Source organism: Panthera onca, chromosome A2 (genome assembly GCF_046562875.1).
Source record: "Panthera onca isolate mPanOnc1 chromosome A2, mPanOnc1 haplotype 2, whole genome shotgun sequence".
Classification (NCBI taxonomy): Eukaryota; Metazoa; Chordata; class Mammalia; order Carnivora; family Felidae; genus Panthera; species Panthera onca.
The window spans coordinates 14,534,504-14,553,889 of NC_138340.1; the positions used below are offsets into that span (position 1 = coordinate 14,534,504).

At 54.8% G+C, this 19,386-nt stretch overlaps 1 protein-coding gene across 3 annotated transcripts in view; it reads left to right on the forward strand.

Moving 5' to 3' along the window:
* Window positions 1-14,430, forward strand: part of MAU2 (MAU2 sister chromatid cohesion factor) — a 30,601-nt gene extending 16,171 nt beyond the window's left edge. For 2 of the 3 annotated variants that reach the window (XM_060630744.3, XM_060630746.3), the window contains exons 9-19: window positions 58-148; window positions 1,302-1,405; window positions 2,350-2,427; window positions 2,721-2,786; window positions 4,856-4,942; window positions 6,518-6,567; window positions 6,764-6,841; window positions 7,019-7,130; window positions 10,025-10,115; window positions 10,989-11,116; window positions 11,485-14,430. In XM_060630744.3, the coding sequence (XP_060486727.1) occupies window positions 58-148; window positions 1,302-1,405; window positions 2,350-2,427; window positions 2,721-2,786; window positions 4,856-4,942; window positions 6,518-6,567; window positions 6,764-6,841; window positions 7,019-7,130; window positions 10,025-10,115; window positions 10,989-11,116; window positions 11,485-11,559 (960 nt within the window). In that variant the 3' untranslated portion in view covers window positions 11,560-14,430. The remainder of the gene's footprint in view (window positions 1-57; window positions 149-1,301; window positions 1,406-2,349; window positions 2,428-2,720; window positions 2,787-4,855; window positions 4,943-6,517; window positions 6,568-6,763; window positions 6,842-7,018; window positions 7,131-10,024; window positions 10,116-10,988; window positions 11,117-11,484) is intronic. The other variant, XM_060630745.3, reaches the window with a different exon arrangement.
* Window positions 14,431-19,386: the final 4,956 nt, after the last annotated feature.

Sequence of the window (19,386 nt, forward strand, 5' to 3'; positions counted from 1 at the left end):
GCTGCGGGGGGTGAGGAGAGGGTCACAGTGACCACTGCTGTCTGGTCTTGTTGCCAGGTGACCGTGATGCACTCCATGCAGGCCGGCTACCTGGAGAAGGCACAGAAATACACAGACAAAGCTCTCATGCAACTGGAGAAGCTCAAGAGTAAGTCTCAGTGGGGCTGTGTTCCATTGGCAGGTTGCATAGCCACAGCGCCCCCTGGTGGGTGGCACGAGTGCCACCTCTTATGCTGGCCTGAAGACTCCAGAATGACAGCAGTGCTGAGCAGTCACCATGAGTCCCTGCCCCATGGGTCTTGTTAACCCAGTAGGAAGATGGAGGCAGTCTGGGATAGGGGCAGAGCAGGCCAAGCCTGGGCTTGATCCTTATTCTGTGGCCAGGAGGGGTCTTGTACTATCTCTGTCCTATCCCCCCACTGCTTAAGATGAGTGTGAGGGTTAGTGGGTCCCCATCAGAGCCTGTTAGGAGTCGGCGGCTGCTTTTGTTATCTGTGCTCAGTGTTGTGACTGAGGATCACACTTGGTGAGACTGGGATGGGAGCTTCAATCTCACTGACCAATAGCAGGCCCTCTAGAGGTCTTGGGTTCTGCCTGGATGCTCAACTGATCCATCTCGTGGGACCCAGGGTCCTGTGACTAGTAGAATCTGAGAGCTGCATGTGTCCATGGCTGGCTCAGCACCCCTATTAATCTGTTCATTTGCTTCCTGTGCCCTCATGAGTGCCACTGGGGGAGGAGCCTTCAAGACTGTAGAATCAAAACCCACAAAAATGGCAGTTCTTTCCCTCCAGATGAGTTGGGAAAGGGCTGTGGGTGCTGTCTGGTTCCAGTATGAGGGCAGCCTCTCAAGGAAGCCAATAGCTGGGTTCCCTCACTGCTGCCTGAGGCCTTTTTGCACACTTTCAATCTCCTGGGCTGCAACATTTCTAGAACCATTGTGTCCAGAGTGCTCTTGAGCACTCCCCTAGGTCAGAGTGGAGTGAGGATGGAAGACCAGTCTCTTAGGATTTCTTATTCTTAGAACACTCTGATCACTAAAACCTGGCTCTGAGCCTGTCTCCCCACCTGGAGAAGGAGATGAGCCCCCTTGCTCTTAGGGTGCAGTGGGCACCAAGTGAGGTGACAGAGCTGGTGCTGAGCTGGTGCCCAGCAGAGCAGATGGGCTCAGACCTGGGTTGCCACAGGGCCAGTGTGGTGCGAGGTGGAGGGTGCGAAGTCCCCAGGAGGCTCTGTGTCAGTCTCCTGGGGTCTCTTCTCTAGCTGTACCTTGAGTGCTCACCCTCACTTCTCACCCCCAGTGCTTGACTGCAGCCCTATCCTGTCCTCCTTCCAAGTGATCCTGCTCGAGCACATCATCATGTGCAGGCTTGTCACGGGACACAAGGCTACTGCACTGCAGGAGGTAATGCCACCAGAGGCCACGCACACGGGTGGGAAAACTACTGGGAGTTTGCCACGTCTCAGAAGTCGTCACATGGGAGAATGTAAATTTGCCCAATGTGTGTCAACAGAATATCCAGGCTTGTTTCACTATAATTTGTTAGTTCATGACCCTGATGGACACAACTAATCAGAGAATATGATACAGAAGTCAAAGGTTCTGGGTACCTGGGTAGCTCAGCTGGTTGAGCCGTCAGACTCTTGATCTCAGCTCAGGGATGTGAGTTCAAGCCGCACACTGGGCTCCGCGCTGGGCATGAAGCCTACTTAGAGAGAAGGGCACCTGGGCTGTGGCTCAGTTAGTTAAGGGTCCGACTTCGGCTCAGGTCACAATCTTGCAGTTTGTGAGTTCGAGCCCTGTGTTGGGCTCTGTGCTGACAGCACAGAGCCTGGAACTTGCTCCAGATTCTGTGTCTCCCTCTCTCTCTGCCCCTCCCCTACTCTCTCCCACTCTCTCTCAGAAATAAACAAGAAAAATTTTAAAAAAGAGAGAGAGAAATCACTAGTCCTTTCTCTAAAAGTAGGCATGCCCAGGGAACACGGGGTCTGAGAATTTGGGGTCCCCTGACGGTGATCCTAACACTCCTCCTGCCCTGATCCATAATCTCTGATGCTCATCTTCCTGAGAGGAAGCAGGTGCCCTGAGTAGGTAAGGGTGCTGTATGGCTGAGACACATGGCAGAAAGAGAGGAAGAGGTGGTGGTGATGGACAAGGGTCACCATTCTCGAGGAGGTTGGGCCTGCACTTGGCCCTCACAACAGACACCTTTGCTGGGACTTTGTGCCCAGATTAGAGAAGGTAGGATGTGGGCACACCTGTCGGCTTCGAGGGCCTCCCAAATGCTGCTGGGACACCAGGTCCTGTGTTACAGGCCATGTGACGTTGAGCATGCTCTTTCCCGACAGATCTCCCAGGTCTGCCAGCTGTGTCAGCAGTCCCCCCGGCTCTTCTCCAACCACGCCGCACAGCTGCACACGCTGCTGGTGAGTGCACCAGGCTGCCTGCCCCCAGCCCCATTCCAGTTGGTGATCCCGTGACTGCCACCCCACACAGCATCCAGAATATTTCCGGTGGGCTTCTTTCTGACCAGCATCTTGAGTCTGAGTTGACCTAGGTCCTGGGAGGAGGGAATAATTGAGCGTGCCATCTTTCTGCCTCTTTGCTGGAATAAAGCTCAGATGTAGCTGGCTCAGTCGTCACTTACCAGGCTCCTGTGGGTTTAGTTGTGCAGCCCTGGGGAAACTGGCTTCAGGGCCTCAATGCCTTCTTCTTCCAGGGCCTGTACTGTGTCTCTGTCAACTGCATGGACAATGCAGAAGCCCAGTTCACCACAGCCCTGCGGGTAAGGTGCCGGCCCTCACTCCATGGGGCGGGCGGTGCTTCTCAGTGAGGAGTCGGGTGTGGTCGGTGATGAGGACAGCCTCTGCATGAAACCGTGCCCAGTGGGCCACTCTACAGCATGCAGCTTGATGCGGGTCATGGCAGTGACGGGCCGGGGCTTTCCGTGGCAGGATCTGTGCTACTCAGATGCATCAGAGCCGGCACTGGCAGCACAGTATGACAGGAGATAACTGTGGGCAAGGAGGCTTCTGGCTAGCCTTGGGTGGGGCTTCCCCAACTAACCTGGAGGGCGGCCACCAGGGAGAGCCCGGAGCCCACTGGTGCCGTGGCCTGTGCAGCCTCTTTCACTCCTGATTCCCAGCCTTCCTGATATCCTGCCAGGTTGGTGTTGGCTCCTGTCACAGCTGAAAATGCAGAGTCACTTGGCAGGGTTCAGGGGATCCCTGGAGCCACCCCAACAGCAGTCCCGGGACACAAAGCTGGGTCTGCCCTCACCCTCCAGCAGCCTGGTTGCACTGGGGGCAGAGGATCCCTCGTGCTGCAGGTCACAAGGGAGCTCCGCTGGGGCGATGTTCTCGCCTCTGACAGGTCCCACTGCGCCCTGGGAAAAAGCTGGTGCCACGTCCTCCTTCAGAGACAGCCCCCCGCCAACTCCCAGGTCCGGGAGTTGATAGCACAGTGCCAGGCCCCAGTCTGCCTGCCTTATTCCAGGACCAGATAAGCACATCCCCACCTTGGCCTCTATGTCCTCACAGGAAAAGGAGGCTAGCAACACCTTCCTCCCAGGGGACCGAGGAAGCCCCAAGCAGAGATGTTGGGACGTGGGGGTGGCTGTGTGACTCGGGTAAAGTTGCTGGGGGTGCTGAGTGCGCCCTGTCAGATGGGGAGCTCTGCTCTGTCCCTTGTGTCAGTCTCTTTGCTCCTGGGGTTGGGCTCGGCGGCATTGCTGCTCCTCTGAGATGCTCTGTGTGGCTGTGGATGCCGCCACCCCCACTGCTTATCTTAGCAATGTTTAGGAGCCTCTGGCTGCATGCCAGAGTGTGAGAGTAGATGTGGTGTCCGCTCCCAAGGCCTTCTGGGCCTTTCCATCTATGCCCACTCCTCTGGGCCCTGGTCAGCTTGTGCTGCGGTACCAAGACACCGCCACACAGCGCCCTGTGTTGCCTGCAGTTATCCCACGGCCCCATGAAGTTCTCTCCACCTCTCCCTCCCCATCTTACTTCCCACAAGTGGCTGCTGCTGCTTTGATAGTTTGTGCCTCAGGGAGTCCGCGTGGCTCTCCTACAGGCCACGTGGGAAGTGGTGCAGCCAGGATACACGCTCAAACCCCCTGGCCCCAGACACGTGCTCTTCCTGTGGTCCTACAACAAACAAACCAGAGCGTCTTTGCTCATATCAGAAGACCTTCTGGGCCTCCTTGGCACATGCTGGGGTCCTGTGGGTGGGATCTGCATTTCCTAGGCATCCTCAGCCTCTTGCACAGCTGTGCTTTCTCAGCCCCGCTGGGAACCAGGATCTGGGTAACACTCGGGTCGCTCAGATTGATCCCTCTTTTGACCATTTTTATTTCCCAAGAAGAGCTGGGATCATCGGTCATCTACTACCAGCCATCGGCAGCATCTCTGGTCTCTGACAGTCTCAGCTACCTTCCTGGCATGTCCTCCCCAGGACCAGCAAGTGCTTCTGCTGTGTCAGCCCACACTGGAGTCCCAGGGGTCACTGGCTGTAGTGTGGAAGGAGGGGTTGTCCAGGTCTCAGACCTGAGAAACAAGCAGAAAATGGACTAAAGTGCAGTGTGTTCTCAGGGCAGGATCAGGGGTGGCTGGTTTTCCTTTGTTTCCTGAATTTCTTATAATGGGGATGACAGTTTGATAGTGAAAAGAACTAACAGCTATATGCTCCTGGGATTTAGGAGGCAGGCAAGGGGGGGTATGCCTGAAATGAAAGGAATAAAGTCATTCTAGATTAGTTGCTGTGGAGCACTTGGGTGGCTCCCGTGCCACTGAGTGGCCCTTGTGTGATGTGGCTTTGCCCAGCCTGGCCCTCTAATGCCTATGTGTCCTGTCCTAGCTCACCAACCACCAGGAGCTGTGGGCCTTCATCGTGACCAATCTGGCGAGTGTGTATATACGGGAAGGAAATAGACACCAAGAGGTAGTAGGTGACATGCTTCATGTTTGGTATCTTTTCAGCTCTTATCCGGGGGTGGTGGGGTTGGGGTTGGGGTTGTCCTGGGCACCAGCAGATCTCAGCAACCCCAGCGTTTCCACTCTTCAGCAAGCATCACACTTGTGTCCCCCACAGAGTTGCAAGTGTGGCTGGGGCAGGCCAGGTCTAGGACAGGAATGTTTCCTAGGTAAATAACACTTCTCCGTGTTAAAAATGAGCCAAATTTGAGGTCCCCGAGTGGCTCAGTTGGTTGAGCGTCTGACTTCGGCTCAGGTCATGATCTCACAGTTGGTGGGTTTGAGCCCCGCGTCAGGCTCTGTGCTGCTAGCTCAGAGCCTGGAGCCTGCTTTGGATTCTGTGTCTCCCTCTCTGCCCCTCCCCTACACATACTCCGTCTCTCAAAAATGAATAAATGTTAAAAAAAAAATTTTTTTAATGTGCCAAACTTCATTGAGCCCCACAGAAGAAATTCAGTTTATTCTACCCTGAGCTGTCTGTTCTAGAATGTCAGTGAGGCCTCATGGCTTACTTCCGAGGAGCAGTAGCTCAGGCAGGCAGTCCTCTGCACTGTGCTCCTAGGTTATCCTAATGACCCAGCCTCCTAAGGGGTAGGGGATCCCAGGGCTTGTCCTCACAGGAGAGGTGCCCTCACCAGGTTCCCCCTGCAACCCTTAGCCCTGGGATTCCCCCCTCAGCCCTAGGGTCACTGCCTCCCCTCCTAGCTCTGGCATCCTGCCTCCAGAGTATCTCAGATTTAGTTACTTTTCCACCTTCATGGTTTTCATTTTTATCTCTTGTCTATAAAAAGTTTAGCTGACCTCCCAGCTTCTGGGTTAGTTTGGATGCTTTGGGCTGCAGGGAGCAGAGAAAGCCCAGACTTCTCACTCCAGCAGTTAGGAAGCAATGGGCGGGGTCATCATAGGGTCAGGAGTGGCCTCCATGGGTCACACTTGGTGACCCATGGAGGATCTTTGCCCTCTCAGTGTCTGCCTCTTGGAGGTGCTGTGGGGACACTGGGAGCAGCTTCAGCCCACTTTGACCCTTGTCCTCTCAGCAGCCAGAGAGGACCTAAGAAGTCAGTCACATGGCTGCCTATCAGAGCCTCCCAGGATCCCTGCATCTCCACATAAAGCCTACCCCCAACCCACAAGACCCATGTGGGCTGATATTACCACCTCGCTCCTCCACGCAGGGCCCCTCTGACCATACAGAGGCTGAGACTAAGCAGCTGCCCTGACTCCTCCCCCCCACCCCCCCGCCCCCCCGCCCCGTCCCCTTCATCTGACACAGGGTAGGTTGAGGGTGTGAGGACCCCAGCCCTTCACACTGGAGGCCGTGATTCCTGTCGGGTAGGGGGGTGAGGAAGTAGACAGCTCTGTGCAGTCTCCTACAGTGCCCTCATCTGTCCTTGTAGGTCCTGAGCCCTCCCCTCACTCAGGCATGGGATTTGGGGTGAAGTTTGGGTTGGGAAGATGCAAGCGGCCCTAGTCAATTTAGCGGATGTTTGAGGCTGAATTTTCTCATGCTTATGCAAGATGATTCTAACTGACGTTTCCACCACAGCTGTACAGTTTGTTGGAGAGGATCAATCCGGACCATAGCTTCCCTGTCAGGTAGGAAGGCCCAGTGCTGAGTGCCCGTTGACCTATTGTCTTATATTTTCTCCGCTCTTGAAGTGGTGCCAGTGCTGGGGGGACCCAACTGCCCTGTGTATCTGTACCTCTCTCCCCACCCTCTTCCCACTCCCCTTCGTAAACCTGCTGCACTCACAAAAATCCCACCGAAGTGTCACCTGCTCTCTCCCATCAGCTCACACTGCCTCCGAGCAGCAGCTTTCTATGTGCGAGGGCTCTTCTCCTTCTTCCAGGGACGCTACAATGAGGCCAAGTGAGTACCGGGAGAGGACCGGTTGCCCCACGCCCTTCTGTGTTGCTCCCTGACAGTATGTGCCCAAGGGCCTCTGTCCCTAAGAAAGGTGGGCTCTGCTCAGGGCCTTGGGGCCGCTGCTGCCTTTTCCTACCGATGAGGCATCCCCATGGGGCTTTAGCATCTGTTTTTGCCTAGGCGATTTCTTCGAGAAACTCTGAAGATGTCCAACGCGGAGGACCTGAACCGGCTCACAGCCTGCTCCCTGGTGCTTCTGGGCCACATCTTCTATGTGTTGGGGAACCACAGAGTGAGTGTCCGGGGCTGGGCCAAGAGGCTGGGGGCCGGCACGGTGCTTACGGACTACCACCCAGCAGCACTTTGCATCCTGTGCTCCTCCATGATTTTATCTCAGTAACCCGCCCACTCCCCACTGCTCCATGAGGCTCTGTGAAGGAAGGGGCACCTTGGCACCATGGGAAGCAGGGCTGGGGGAGCTTTGGATCCCTGAAACGTGGGTCTGTGAGACAGACGTGCCCAGTGCCATATGCAGGCAGTGGTTAAGCAGAGGCAGTGGTTAGTCAGAGCCCTGTGGGCTGTCCAGAGCTGGCAGGGCTGAAGGCACGTTTCCCTTCTGTATGGTAATACCCGGGGGTGGACAGGTATGTCTTCTCAGCCAGATACCTTAGGCTCCATTTTGCCTAGGGCACCCCATGTTTTCATTCTTACCTAGAATGGCCTCCTGGGGACTGGTCCCCAGTGGGATCAGCCAACTCGAAGTGTCTGAGTCAGATGGAGTATCTGGGGTGTACATCGTCACTTCCTCTTACCTGTAGACCTCATGAGGCGATTCGTTTTTTTAAGATAGTATTTGTTCATGTCATCTAACGTGACCTGTTCGTGATAGAAAGTCTGAGAAGCAAAGAAGGAAGTGATTGCATGTCTTCTGTGTTCTAGCTGTTTCCAGCTGCCTCTGCCTACGCATATGTTTTGTTTTTTAGGCTGTTTCATAATTTGATATCTTGTCTTTTTCTGTACCATCGGGTGAGAGTTTTCTTCGTGGCCACAAGAATTTTGAAGCAGCATCTGCTTCGTAGTTTAGTTAGCCTCACTTTAGCTAACACAGGGTATGTGTCTTGGCCCATAGGGGTTCCTCTGATCAAACCCTAGAGCTCCCTAAGAATGAGCATTTTTAACAACCTTGGCCCATCCCACTCCCCACAATCATATGACAAGCACTTGCTGTGGCCCTGCAGCTCAGGTCCTGGTGGCCATGGCCTGAACACTGGGGACGTCACCACCTCCAAAGGAAGAGGACAAGCTTTGGGTTCTCCCTTCAGAGTGCAACTCTGCTCCATCTTGAATACCCTGTCCGCCTATTCCTCAGCCTCTGAGCACACAGAACAGTGGCTTGGTGTGTGTTTAGGGGCCACGTGGGGAACAAGTTCAACATGAGGCACTGCTGAGTGTGGGCTGCCCACCTCATGTCTCAGTGTGGTGATTACCCCGCTGTGTGATTACCCCGTTTTCCAGATGGGGAGATTAAGGTCACACAGTCCCAAACTGCAGACCCAGGCTTAGAACCAGACCTCACTGGCTCTCATTTGTCTAGAAGTCTCCAGAAGCCACCTTGAATGGGGCAGGGTAAGCAAAGCAGCTTTTCAGCTACAGCTCTGGTTCATGTTTGGGGCAATCCTGGGTCATCTTATAGAACTTTTTTAGGAGCTCCGCTGCTCCCTGTGTGTCTGGGCCTATGTGGAGTGACATGGGACCCCCAAGGACCCTTAGACCCAAGCCTGGCTTCAAGTGGCTCCAGGTCTGAAGGAGACACACCCAGACACAGCCAACTCTACCTGGGCCTGCCAGCCTAGAGTGTCCACAGGCATCATGAGTTCGTGAGCAGCTTCACACAGGGTGCCTGTCAGAATCACACATTTTCATACCAGATTCTGTGGGGCCACAAGCTGACATGGGGGAGCTTGCCCAGGAGAACCAACGGGTACTCTCCTTCTGGCAGCTTCCAAACAGAGGCCCAACCCCAGGCCTAAAGGAATACAGTAGTTTTTTTGTCTTCTGTTGTGCATTCTGAGGTCTTAGAAGGACTTCATTCAGTTTTGAAAAGCTTTGAGACCCACCTGAACTTCCTCTGAGGTACCAGCCATGGGACAGTGTGAAGTCATTGGGCTTTTGTGTCTGTAAGGAGGCGTGTCTCACCCGATCATGTCTGTGCTGAAGCTAGGCTTCAGGAGTTGCTTTTGATGATTTGTAGGTCTCTTGGCTATATGGCACCTGTCTGTCAGCAGCTGTTAGGTAGGGAGTTCTCCCATGTCACCTTGAATCCAGCATTCAGGCCAGCAGAGCTTGTGGTCCCTAGGCTGAGGGGGGTCAGAGCAGTGGTACCAGTCATCGTGGGGTCAGGTATGGGTATTTATGGCCCCCTGTCCACTCTCAGCACATGATGGGCATTGAGGGGGGCGGGGGTGGCGTTGTACAGCCACTCAGAGTTGGAGAGTTGACATACCCTGGTGTCCCACAGCCCCATGTGTCAGGTAGCTTCCCACAAGAGTGGACTTGTATGTAGCAGAGAAACCTCCCTTCCTCCTTTATCCTTTCGGTCCTCATCACTCCCACCAGAGCAGACTGCTTCCTCCTCCCATGCCCTGGGACCTCTGAATGTGCATTTCTAGTCGGCTCCTGATCTGGGTCCAGAGCTGACTGCTGCCAGTGCCTTTTGTTCTGGTGAGAAAGACAAAAGCATGTAGATTTGTCCATAGCCAACAGTGCCCCAGTGAGGAAGTACATGCAGAGTTGAAGAGTGAGGGCAGTTTATTTTTTCCTGAGGTGTTGAAGAGTACTTCATTCTCGGTTAGTTGAGTGTCCAACTCTTGATTGTGGCTCAGGTCGTGATCCCAGGGTTGTGGGATTGAGCCCTGCCTTGGACTATGCGCTGAGCATGGCACCTGCTTGAGATTGCCCCTCTGCCCTTCTTCCCTTTCTCTCTCTCTCTGAAAAAAAAAAAAGAAGAAGAAGAAGAAGAGTACTTCAGAGGTCACTTGAAATGGGCCCTGAAGTAGGAGTAGGAGCTTGCTTGCCAGTCAGCAGAAAGAGGGCACAGCCTGGGCTGGGGGTGGTGGGTGGGTCCTAGGCTGTCCTTGCTGCCGGCCCCAGCCCCCACTCCCTTCCCTGGTTGCTCTTGATCAACAGGAGAGTAACAACATGGTGGTGCCTGCCATGCAGCTGGCTAGCAAGATCCCAGACATGTCCGTGCAGCTGTGGTCATCAGCCCTGCTGAGAGGTGAGTACAACAGCCAGCCCTTCCCAGAGATCAGGGCCACTGGGGAGAGCCCAAGCCTAGAAGGTACCGGGTAAGCCCTGTTTAGCTTCTGCTTAGACTGGGTCTCTACAGGGCACAGCCCCAATTCCAGCATATACTCAGGCTCCACAGGAGATCCTGTTTGGGGGCAGCAGGCACTGGGCTCCACACAGGATCGGTTCAGTCTCTCCATAAAGCCGTTTCTTGGAGTCTGGGTGAAGAATCGGGCTGTAAGCCCTACCCCTCATTCTTGGTTTCCTTCCCCCTGAATGGCTGTGTCAGTCGTCCATCAGACAGTACTGGCCAGGGTGCTCTGGGTGCCCAGTGGGCTCTCAGCAGCCATCAGCGTTGTTACTGCTGCTCCCCTGTTTACAGATTGTGCTATTAAAGTCCAGAGACTTCCAGGGCCCCCTGGAAGAGACAGAGGACGAGCTGCTGCTGTCTGCAGTGGGCTCTGTGGGCCTATTCAGTCCTCCTGCCTCAGAAGTGGGTGTTGGGTTCCCTGCTCTAGTGAGTTCCTGTGTGCCTAAGGGTTGGCCACGCCCTCCCTGGGAGGGCCAATATCCACAGGGAGCCCTAAGAGCTTACACTGCCCAACCAGCCCTTGTGTCTGTCCGTGTGGGCCACACTGCTCACCCACCTCCAAGAACTTGACTCAGGAACTCAGAAGGGCATGTGTGAAGACTGTTGGCAGGTGGGCTTGCGGATCCCGAGACAGGGCTCAGGGCAGGTGACCTGCCAGGTACGTAGGAACCTACTGGTTCGACCTTAGGGCTCTACCCACACCCAAAGGGAGGACATGGGGGTGGTGACAGGGCAAGATGAATCTACCCTTTGTGTGTGTCCCACCCTTAGACCTGAACAAGGCCTGTGGGAATGCCATAGACGCCCATGAAGCAGCCCAGATGCATCAGAACTTCTCGCAGCAGCTGCTCCAGGACCACATTGAGGCCTGCAGTCTCCCTGAACACAACCTCATCACGGTATAGGCACTGGGTTTGGGGAGGCAAGATGGGGGTGCTGGTTGGCTCCTCGGGTCCTACTTACCCGGCCTGAAGCACCCAGGGGGCTTGTTCCCTGAGGAGGGACGTACACGCTTGGCTGCCATCTCCTTGCACGTCTCCCAATAATCCCTAACTCAGCCTCGCCTCAGGAGCGCCCTCAGATCGGGAAGACAGCAGCAGTCACCCGAGTGGGTGATGTAGGGTGCTTCCCAGGGGCTCCGCTGACTCACGTGTGGAGGACAGAGGGCCCTGGCTGGGCGACCAGCCCAAAGAGGGCAGCAGTCCAGGGCAGACACGCAGCCCATTACACCCCTGCTCCTCGCCCGTGTGTTCTCTCCTCTCTGCAGTGGACGGATGGCCCACCTCCCGTGCAGTTCCAAGCTCAGAATGGACCCAATACGAGCCTGGCCAGCCTCCTGTGAGGCTCCTGAAGGGAGCCACCCAGCTTCTCGGGGACTCTGTGGGGTCCAGTGTGTCCCCTACTTCCATCCAGATGGCACTTGAGCTTTCCTTGGAGGTGTGCTGGAGTGTGTGTCCCCAGGCTTCCTTCCTGACTGTCTCCAGAGCTTCCAAGTCCCTATGGAGTGTGCGGTGCTGATTCCGTCCTCCCAGGAAGGGCTGGCCAGCCATTCCCACCGTGTAACAAGACCCCCAGTGCTGAGGCTTGCAGGTGGGATATTGGAGCCAACTTTCCAGAGCCATCTTTTAAAGTGGACTTGAATTGCCAGTTCTGCTTCCACGTCTGAGTCACGCCTTTAAGGGAACGTGTCTGGGCAGGGGACTGGGGTGCCAGTTGCCAGGGTGGGTGGTACCACTGGTGCATTGCCACATGACTTCCATCGCCTGGGCCTCCGTGCCTGGCTGGAGTGTTTCCTCTGCTCACAGCAACTTCCAGAGCCCAGAGGCAAAACGCCAGTTTCTGCCCCAAAATTGGAGGGAAGAAGTAATGGCATGTGTCAGGGACAAAAATGCACATCCCACCATGACACTTGTCCCAGCTTGCCTTTCTGTCCAGTGTCCTCCCCGCCCCCATCTGACAGCCAGGGCCTCTGATCGGGAACCCTGGAGGACCCAGGAGCTCGGCTTCCAAACATCTGTACCTTGACTGGATTCAGTGTCCAGCCATGGAGGTGCACGTTCTTGTAGACACGGGTGTGCATGTGTGTGTGTGTGCGTGTGTGGTGATTCACAGAGCTGGAGCTGGGTGCTGAGACTCTTAATGTGTGCATCAGCTACCTTCCCCCGCCAGCATCCATGCTGCTGGGCAGGAAGCAGAGGAGAAGGGAGGGGACCCTTCTTAGCCCACCTCAGGGTGCCCGAAGGAAGAAGGGCCTTGCTTCCTGGCAGCTCTGTGGTGTCCGCAGACGCCTGGAGCTCAGCTGGCGAGCAGACAGCGGTTCCCCTGGTCCCTCGCCCTGCTCTCAGGAGGGAGGATGAGGTGACCTGCCTGCCTTGGGTCTTGGGACAGCATTGAAACCTCTTCCTGAGCTGGACCCCAGGAGGCTCTGCCAGGCTCAGACAACCGTGCTCAGTTCTGTGCTCCTCTTGGATAGTCGAGGAGGTACCCCAGCAGTGATGGTGGCATTGGGGGCAGTCGAGGTAGCCACCTCCTCCAGCTTCCGGTGCCTGGAAGCGGTGCCTCGAAGCGCCTCCCCAGAGGAATGGTGAGTGGTCTTGCTAGTCAGGGTGGCTTGTTAGTTTGCATCTTGTTACCCTTGCACTGTGAGGGCTGCTTCTCGAAGCCTCAGTGTCTGACAGAAGGAACACTGGGATCACTCAGGTCAGCTGCTCAGGCCCTGAGGCCTGGGTGTGCCTTAGCCACAAGCAGGGCTGTCAGCAGACCTCCCTGCGCTGGGCCACTGCCCTTACCAGGCCAGCATCAGGCCCTTGCTGCCCACGTGGGAAGCCAGTGACAGGCGTGCAAAGTGAACTGCTGGTTGGAGGCATGGGCTGGCCGGGACTTGTCCTATAAGGACCCACCATCTCTGTGGCATCCTGGATCACTCAGGAGAGCCTAGCACTGTCCCATGCTGCTCAGGGCCCCCTTTTTGGCTGACCCTCCCGGGCCCATGAGGCCTACAAAAGAGGGTATGACATGTGGCCACAAGTTGTCCTGTCCTGTCTTCTTCCCCCCTCAAGGGTACCCTCTAGGCCCTCCCCTCCACCCAAGGGACAGAGCCCCCTCTTACCATGAGCTGCCCCTGTTGGCCTGGACCCCGCACTGTATGACCTCTCGAGACCCTCATTACTTCTTCAATCACACTGTACGTGTTTGTCTCTTCATATTTATTTAAGCCTTTCTTTGCTTCTAGAGCATTTTTTTATGTAGAGCAGTTGAAATAAGAACCTCAAAACTTAACATCTGTTCTGATGTTAAAGTATGTTTAATGACCACCCTGTTATCTATGTTCATGTAAAGTTAAGGATAAGTTTTTATGTTTACAGCTAAGAATTCAGTACTCCATGTTTAATATTCCACTCTAGCTTTATGGAAGCCAGACTGCGTGTACATGCATTTATGCGCGTGCAAGCTTTGAATTTTCCCTTTGCTGTAGCATCTTTTGGTTACATAAAGCTGTCATAGTACTTTCTTGTGAGTCCGAATTGAGTGCCTCTCAGTTTTTCACTCAATCATAAGAGTTTAAGACAGGCAGCAAGTGATCACCCAGGGAGACCGTACACACTCATAGCTAAGTATTCAGAAAAAATACAGAAAAAATAGATAAGTGAAAAGTCCAAGCCTTTCCGTGCACAGCGGTGCAAGGGAGGGAGCAGCAGAAAGATTCCTGTTGGCAGGTAAATTACTGAAAGCTGGCCAGACTCTTGTGTGCCCCTTCCACTCCCTCCTGTGGTCCTCAGGGTCTGGGGGCTGGTCCAGGAGATGCTGGGTTCCGGGTACACACGCTGCTGCCTCCCCACTGCTGGGTCTTTGCAGTCACCCGTGGGTGAAGCGAGGGTCCTCTCCCTGGGGTAAGAACTCCACCCCGCTTATTGGGAACACTGGCAAGGAAATCAGATAAGGGCTGCCTGGTGCAGTGGGTCGCATTTGTTGATTGCATTGTCTCTGTTCTGTTAAGGGTTTTTAAGAAGTATGTTTGGCATAATGTCTTTTAATGGGTTTGTAATATCTTCTGGTTTTAGCAGCCTGTAACTTCAGCTGGTGCTTTTAATCAGGAAAAAAGTTTTTGTAAATACAAAACATTGTTTAAAAGACGTAACCATAGAACATAGCTTCCCGTTTTTGGATTTCTTTTCCTATATATTCAAAGTAAAATAATTTGCAGGAGCCATCACTTGCTTTGTCTTTGTCGTGTTATCTGTCCCTTGTGTGCACTACTCCAGAGATGGGCTCTCCCCCTCTGGCCGGGCTAGCAGGGCCACTAGACGAGTGGGCATCGGGGAGTTCTGCTAACCAACAGGTGTGAGGATGCGAAGCCCCATCCCCTGGACTGGAGGACCTAGTGGAAACCTGAGTCTTCTCTTCTACCGATGATGTTCCTCCAGAACAGCCCCACCTGGAGGAGAGGGGACCCCACAGACATCCAACATTTGGTCCACAGCGCTACCTGTGCCTCCCTGGCTCTTAACACAGACGTACTTGCTTATTCACCTAGTGTCCTATTTCCTGTGTTCTTAGAAAACACAGGGTTTGGGATTGGTTTTTGTTTTTCAATTTTTCTTCTCTTTTTTGACATGAAAGTCACATAAAATTAGCCATTTAATGTGTACAATTCAATGGCACTAAGTACATTCACGGTGTTGTACAACCAACACTTGTCTAGTTCAAGAACATTTTTTTATCCCCTCAAAAGGAAATACTGTCCCCATTAACTCTCAATCCCATTCCCCCTCCCCCAACCCCTGGCAGCCACTAATCTGCTTTCTGTCTCTGGATTTGCCTGTTCTGGACATTTCATATAAATGGGATCATACACGTGGCCTTTTGTGTCTGGCTTCTTCCACCCAACGTATCTTCAAGGTTCGTCCACATTGTAGCATGAACCAGAATTTCATTCCTTAAAGCTGAATAATATTCCACTGTATGGATGGACCGGTTTGTTTATCCATTCGTCCGTCGATAGGTGTTTGGGTTGCTTCTTCCTTGTGGCTCTTGTGAGGAGTGCTGCTGTTGTGGATGTCCCCTACACATTTTTGTTTGAACACGTGTTTTTGATTTTCTTGGGTCGTGTCTTGTTCTTAACGTGCAGGGATGGTGCCTGGCTGCCACCCACACTGTGTCAAGGCCCTCGTGTTGGTCTCATCACTATGCCCCACAGTAACGCCAAGGTGGTCTCAACTGCTCCCTCCTAGGAGCATGTCTGAGCTTTCTTTTGGGCCATGGTCCCAAGGCGGGACCACGGGCCACTAGGTGTGTCAGTGACTCCACACAGCCCCGCCAGGAAGAACTCCCCACTGCAGCACGGTGGCCCCCACCACCCCCATTGTTGACGCCTGCCCCCCTCTGCTCCATCCCCAACAACCCAGCCATAAATGGCTTTGTCACTTGGGGTGGACTCTGCCTGCCCTATCGTTGGCTTGGACGTCGTTTTTTTCCACCTTGAGCCTCCCAGCCTCTCTGCAGGAATCACGACCTGAGCCCACCCAACCAGAGCACAGCCACAAATCCACCAGGTGACAAAACTACCCGCCAGCAGACACGTGGCCACCAGCTGGGAGTGAATCACATGCGACTAGCAAGCCGGTCCCGAGATGGCCACTGTTTCACGGGAAGTAGGCTCATTTGGGTGCTGCAGCACAGCGCCCTGGTTGAATAAACCACTTCCCAGAGAATTTTCCCCAAATTGCCCGATAACGATGAACAAAGAATGGCTGCTGGAGTCCTAGATTTGGGGGGAACCTCTCAGGTAAAGCCAGGCGGGCTCCCATCAGCAAAACTGGTCAGCACAAACGGACAAGGTATGGAGAAGCTCTGTGGGGGTGAAGGACACACTTGGGACGTGGATGACCGACACAGCCAGGAAGCGGTCACAGGAGGAGGGGGAGGACGGGAGTGGGCCTCACAGAGGCCAGCGGGTGGCGAGGGCAGCTGGCCCAAGCACTGAGTGGCCAGGGTAGGGGGTCACTAGTTGTCCTTCCACACACACCCCGGTCCTCAGACATCCTGCCTGTCACTCCACCCATTCCTGGCCATCTCCACCGCCTCTCCCCAAGTCACAGTCACATCTCCCACCTGGATATTGTCCAGCCTCCTCCCTGAATGATCCTGGAACATTCTGCGCTTGCTCCCACCTGTCCCCATGCCAGGGGCACTCTCCCTGCGGCTGCTCCGCTCAGCAGCCCGGCATCAGCCAGAAATGTCCCAGTTCGGGCCCGGCACATGTCAGCAAGTCCACAGGACAGCCCCAGAGGAAGAGCACAGGCAGGACTGGCAGGTGCCACTGTGGACACCTGCCTACGTTGTCTGTGGGTGTCAGCATGCTCCGTCCCTGTGCCTGGGTCGCCCCCCCCCCCCAGAAATGCCAACAGGACCCTACTATACGGCAGGGGGGTACGAACTTCACACCCCCAGGCCAATGCACACTGGGGGTTCTGGGAATTGAAACGTTCACGGTGTATGTTGGCTTCCCCCTTTGACCTAGCTGAGTGTGTCAGGTTGACGTTTCCCCACAAAGAAGGCTCTTCAAGGAGAGGCAGGTAGCCCTGCCTCTATGGTCCCTCCCGTCTGTCCGGCATCTGACATGGCTTCCTTGATTTGAACGATGTTGGTAAACCCCAGTCAGCTCAAAGTTGTCAACTGGATACAAGAGGCCAAAGTGCTACTGGGGTCAGAGGAGGGTGGGCTGTACACTCCACCTGGGCCAAGGGACGGGCTGGGGGGCGAGGGAGCTCCACTCCCTCATCCCCCATCCCCTCTAAGTGCTGCTTCCGGGCCCCAGAGGGCCAGGGGAAGGGGAGGAGGAGCATTGCCGAAGAGTTTAAAAGCTCATTTCACCCCAAAGTCATGCTCACGAAGTGAGCCTACAACGCAATTGGACGGGAAAATTCCGTGTTAATTTGACTTCCTTACTACTTTGATATTTTGGGTGCTTTTTTCAAGGATCAGAAAAGAGTTCAAAAGACTATTGTAGCGTTGCTGTGTGAGAAATACAAGACCCCCAGTACATTAACAGCTGCTACAACGAACGTCATTTTTTTTAAAAATCACAGTGTTCTTCCGCTAGATTAGGAGTTTGTGAGCGAGAGAGCACCGTCTGCCCCATCCCCGTCTCAGAGACGCTGAAAAGCTCTCCGAGACACAGCTCTCCAGAGACGGGCCACTTCGTCAGCGTGTGTTTGTTTTGCTTTGAGTGCCCTTCCTGACCACGAATCCGTATACGTAGCGTCTGTGCAACATGGAATCCAAGCTCCGCGTGCATCCATGGAATCAGGCAGACTCGGTCCAGAGTGAGTGTGTGCTCCCGAACAAGTTCTGCTGCCGTAGAGCTCTGCTCGCACATGCTCCCCTAAAGGGTTAAGTACAAACTGCTCAGAAGTATCACTTTGAACCGGAAGCGTATCTCCCACTCTGTCTTCATCGGCATGTGTCACCAGTTGCTGTGGGCAGCTCTCGGGCTGCTCCATCCTCTGCCACCAGGGGGCACGGCGGCCTGAGCAGTGTTCCCACCTGGTAGAGCCGACTGGAGTCCGGCTGCAGCTGGGAAGGATGGGCTGGAGGTTACCAGTCCCCGGCGAGGCCAGGCCTTGTCCTCGCTTGCGGGGATGTGGAATAGCCTCCCCCACAGGGGCTCTCGGTTCCTCTCCTGTATCCTGTGGGATCGGGGATGCTGACCCCCAGGGTTCTCCAGGTATTAGGGCTACCCCATTCCCTCATTTACTTGCCAAACATTGATTTGGTATCTACTCGCTGCTGGGTGCTGGGGCCACAGCAGGACCCATATCAGGCAAAGTCCCTGTCCTCAGGGAGTGGACATTCTACCAGGAGTCTGACAATGGGCCTCAAGTAGGAGTGAGCCTCGTCCCACTTGAGAGAGGAGAGCAGCACCCTGTAGGACGGTAAACCAGGGGACAGGTGGGAGGCACAGTGACGGGACAGAGAAGAGACCTCCCTCAACCAGCCAGTCAGAGCCGGCCGGCGTTTCAACTTCTGCGACGCAGACACCAGGACTGTCTTGGAGAGGGCGTGGACCGGCCCTCCTGCCCGGCTACTCAGAAGAGGGTACTGGGCGGGCACTGGGGCTGCCAGCCCTCCTATGGCACTCTGAAGAGCAGGGGCTGCCACCCACAGCACCCTGAGCACAGCTGACGCTGGGCCATATCCAGGAGGACACTGATGGATGGAGAAAGCGGCCGAGCCCCCATTCCCAGAAGAAAGATCAAGTCCCTGGGTCCCCTCAGGTCCTTCTCCCCCCCCACCACACTCACGCCTATCTCCCAGAAACAAACGGGGGGTGGGGATGACGCAGACGGGGCCAAATGTTCACGGGGGGGTGGTCGGATAGTGACAAAAACAAAATGGGGTCACTGACCCTCCCCCCCCACCCCTTGTATAACGCGGACGCCAACAGCAGGTGGTGGGGGTCAGGGCATTCCGGACATCACCACAAACCGACCAGAGCAGACGCCTCAGTGCCAAGTTCCTTATCCAAGTGCTCCTAACACCCAGCCCAGCAGCTACCACACTGTTTCCTGAGCTGCCCCCCCCCCCCCAAGGGAAAGGGAATTCATCTCTTGAAGAAGTTCTTCCTGCCTCCAGAACATTCCTCTGCCTTCTGGTGCCAACAGAAGGAAGTCCCAGCTGGGCCACACCCAAATCCCTCATTCACAGGATCTGTTTCTCCCTCTCGGCATCTAGTTCTCCTCGGACCCAAAACCTTAAGGAGATTATTTTCCAGGGATTATTTACCCCTCCCCGACCGTGTCCTGAAATGGTCACGGGCCACACTTGTGGTTGGCCTGGTTACAGGACACCCACACCTTACCTTGGTGATCACAGCCAGTGAGGACAGTGGGTGAGTGCTGAACACACTCCCGTTCCGTCTCTTAACTCTCGCGAAAAAGGCCAGAACCTAGATCCATCGGAGACACAGGAGACAACACGATAAGCGTTTGTGATGCAGGGAACACCAGAGGCATTCCGATGAATGCTATGTGGCCATTTAACAAGAGTCGGGGGACCCAAAAGAATCAGCGGTTCAGGTTCACAGCTTGGGGCCAACGTGGATTTTTGAAGCTCGTTCATCTCTCTCTCCCAAGGCACGCCAGATTCTCACCTTTATTTATTTATTTTT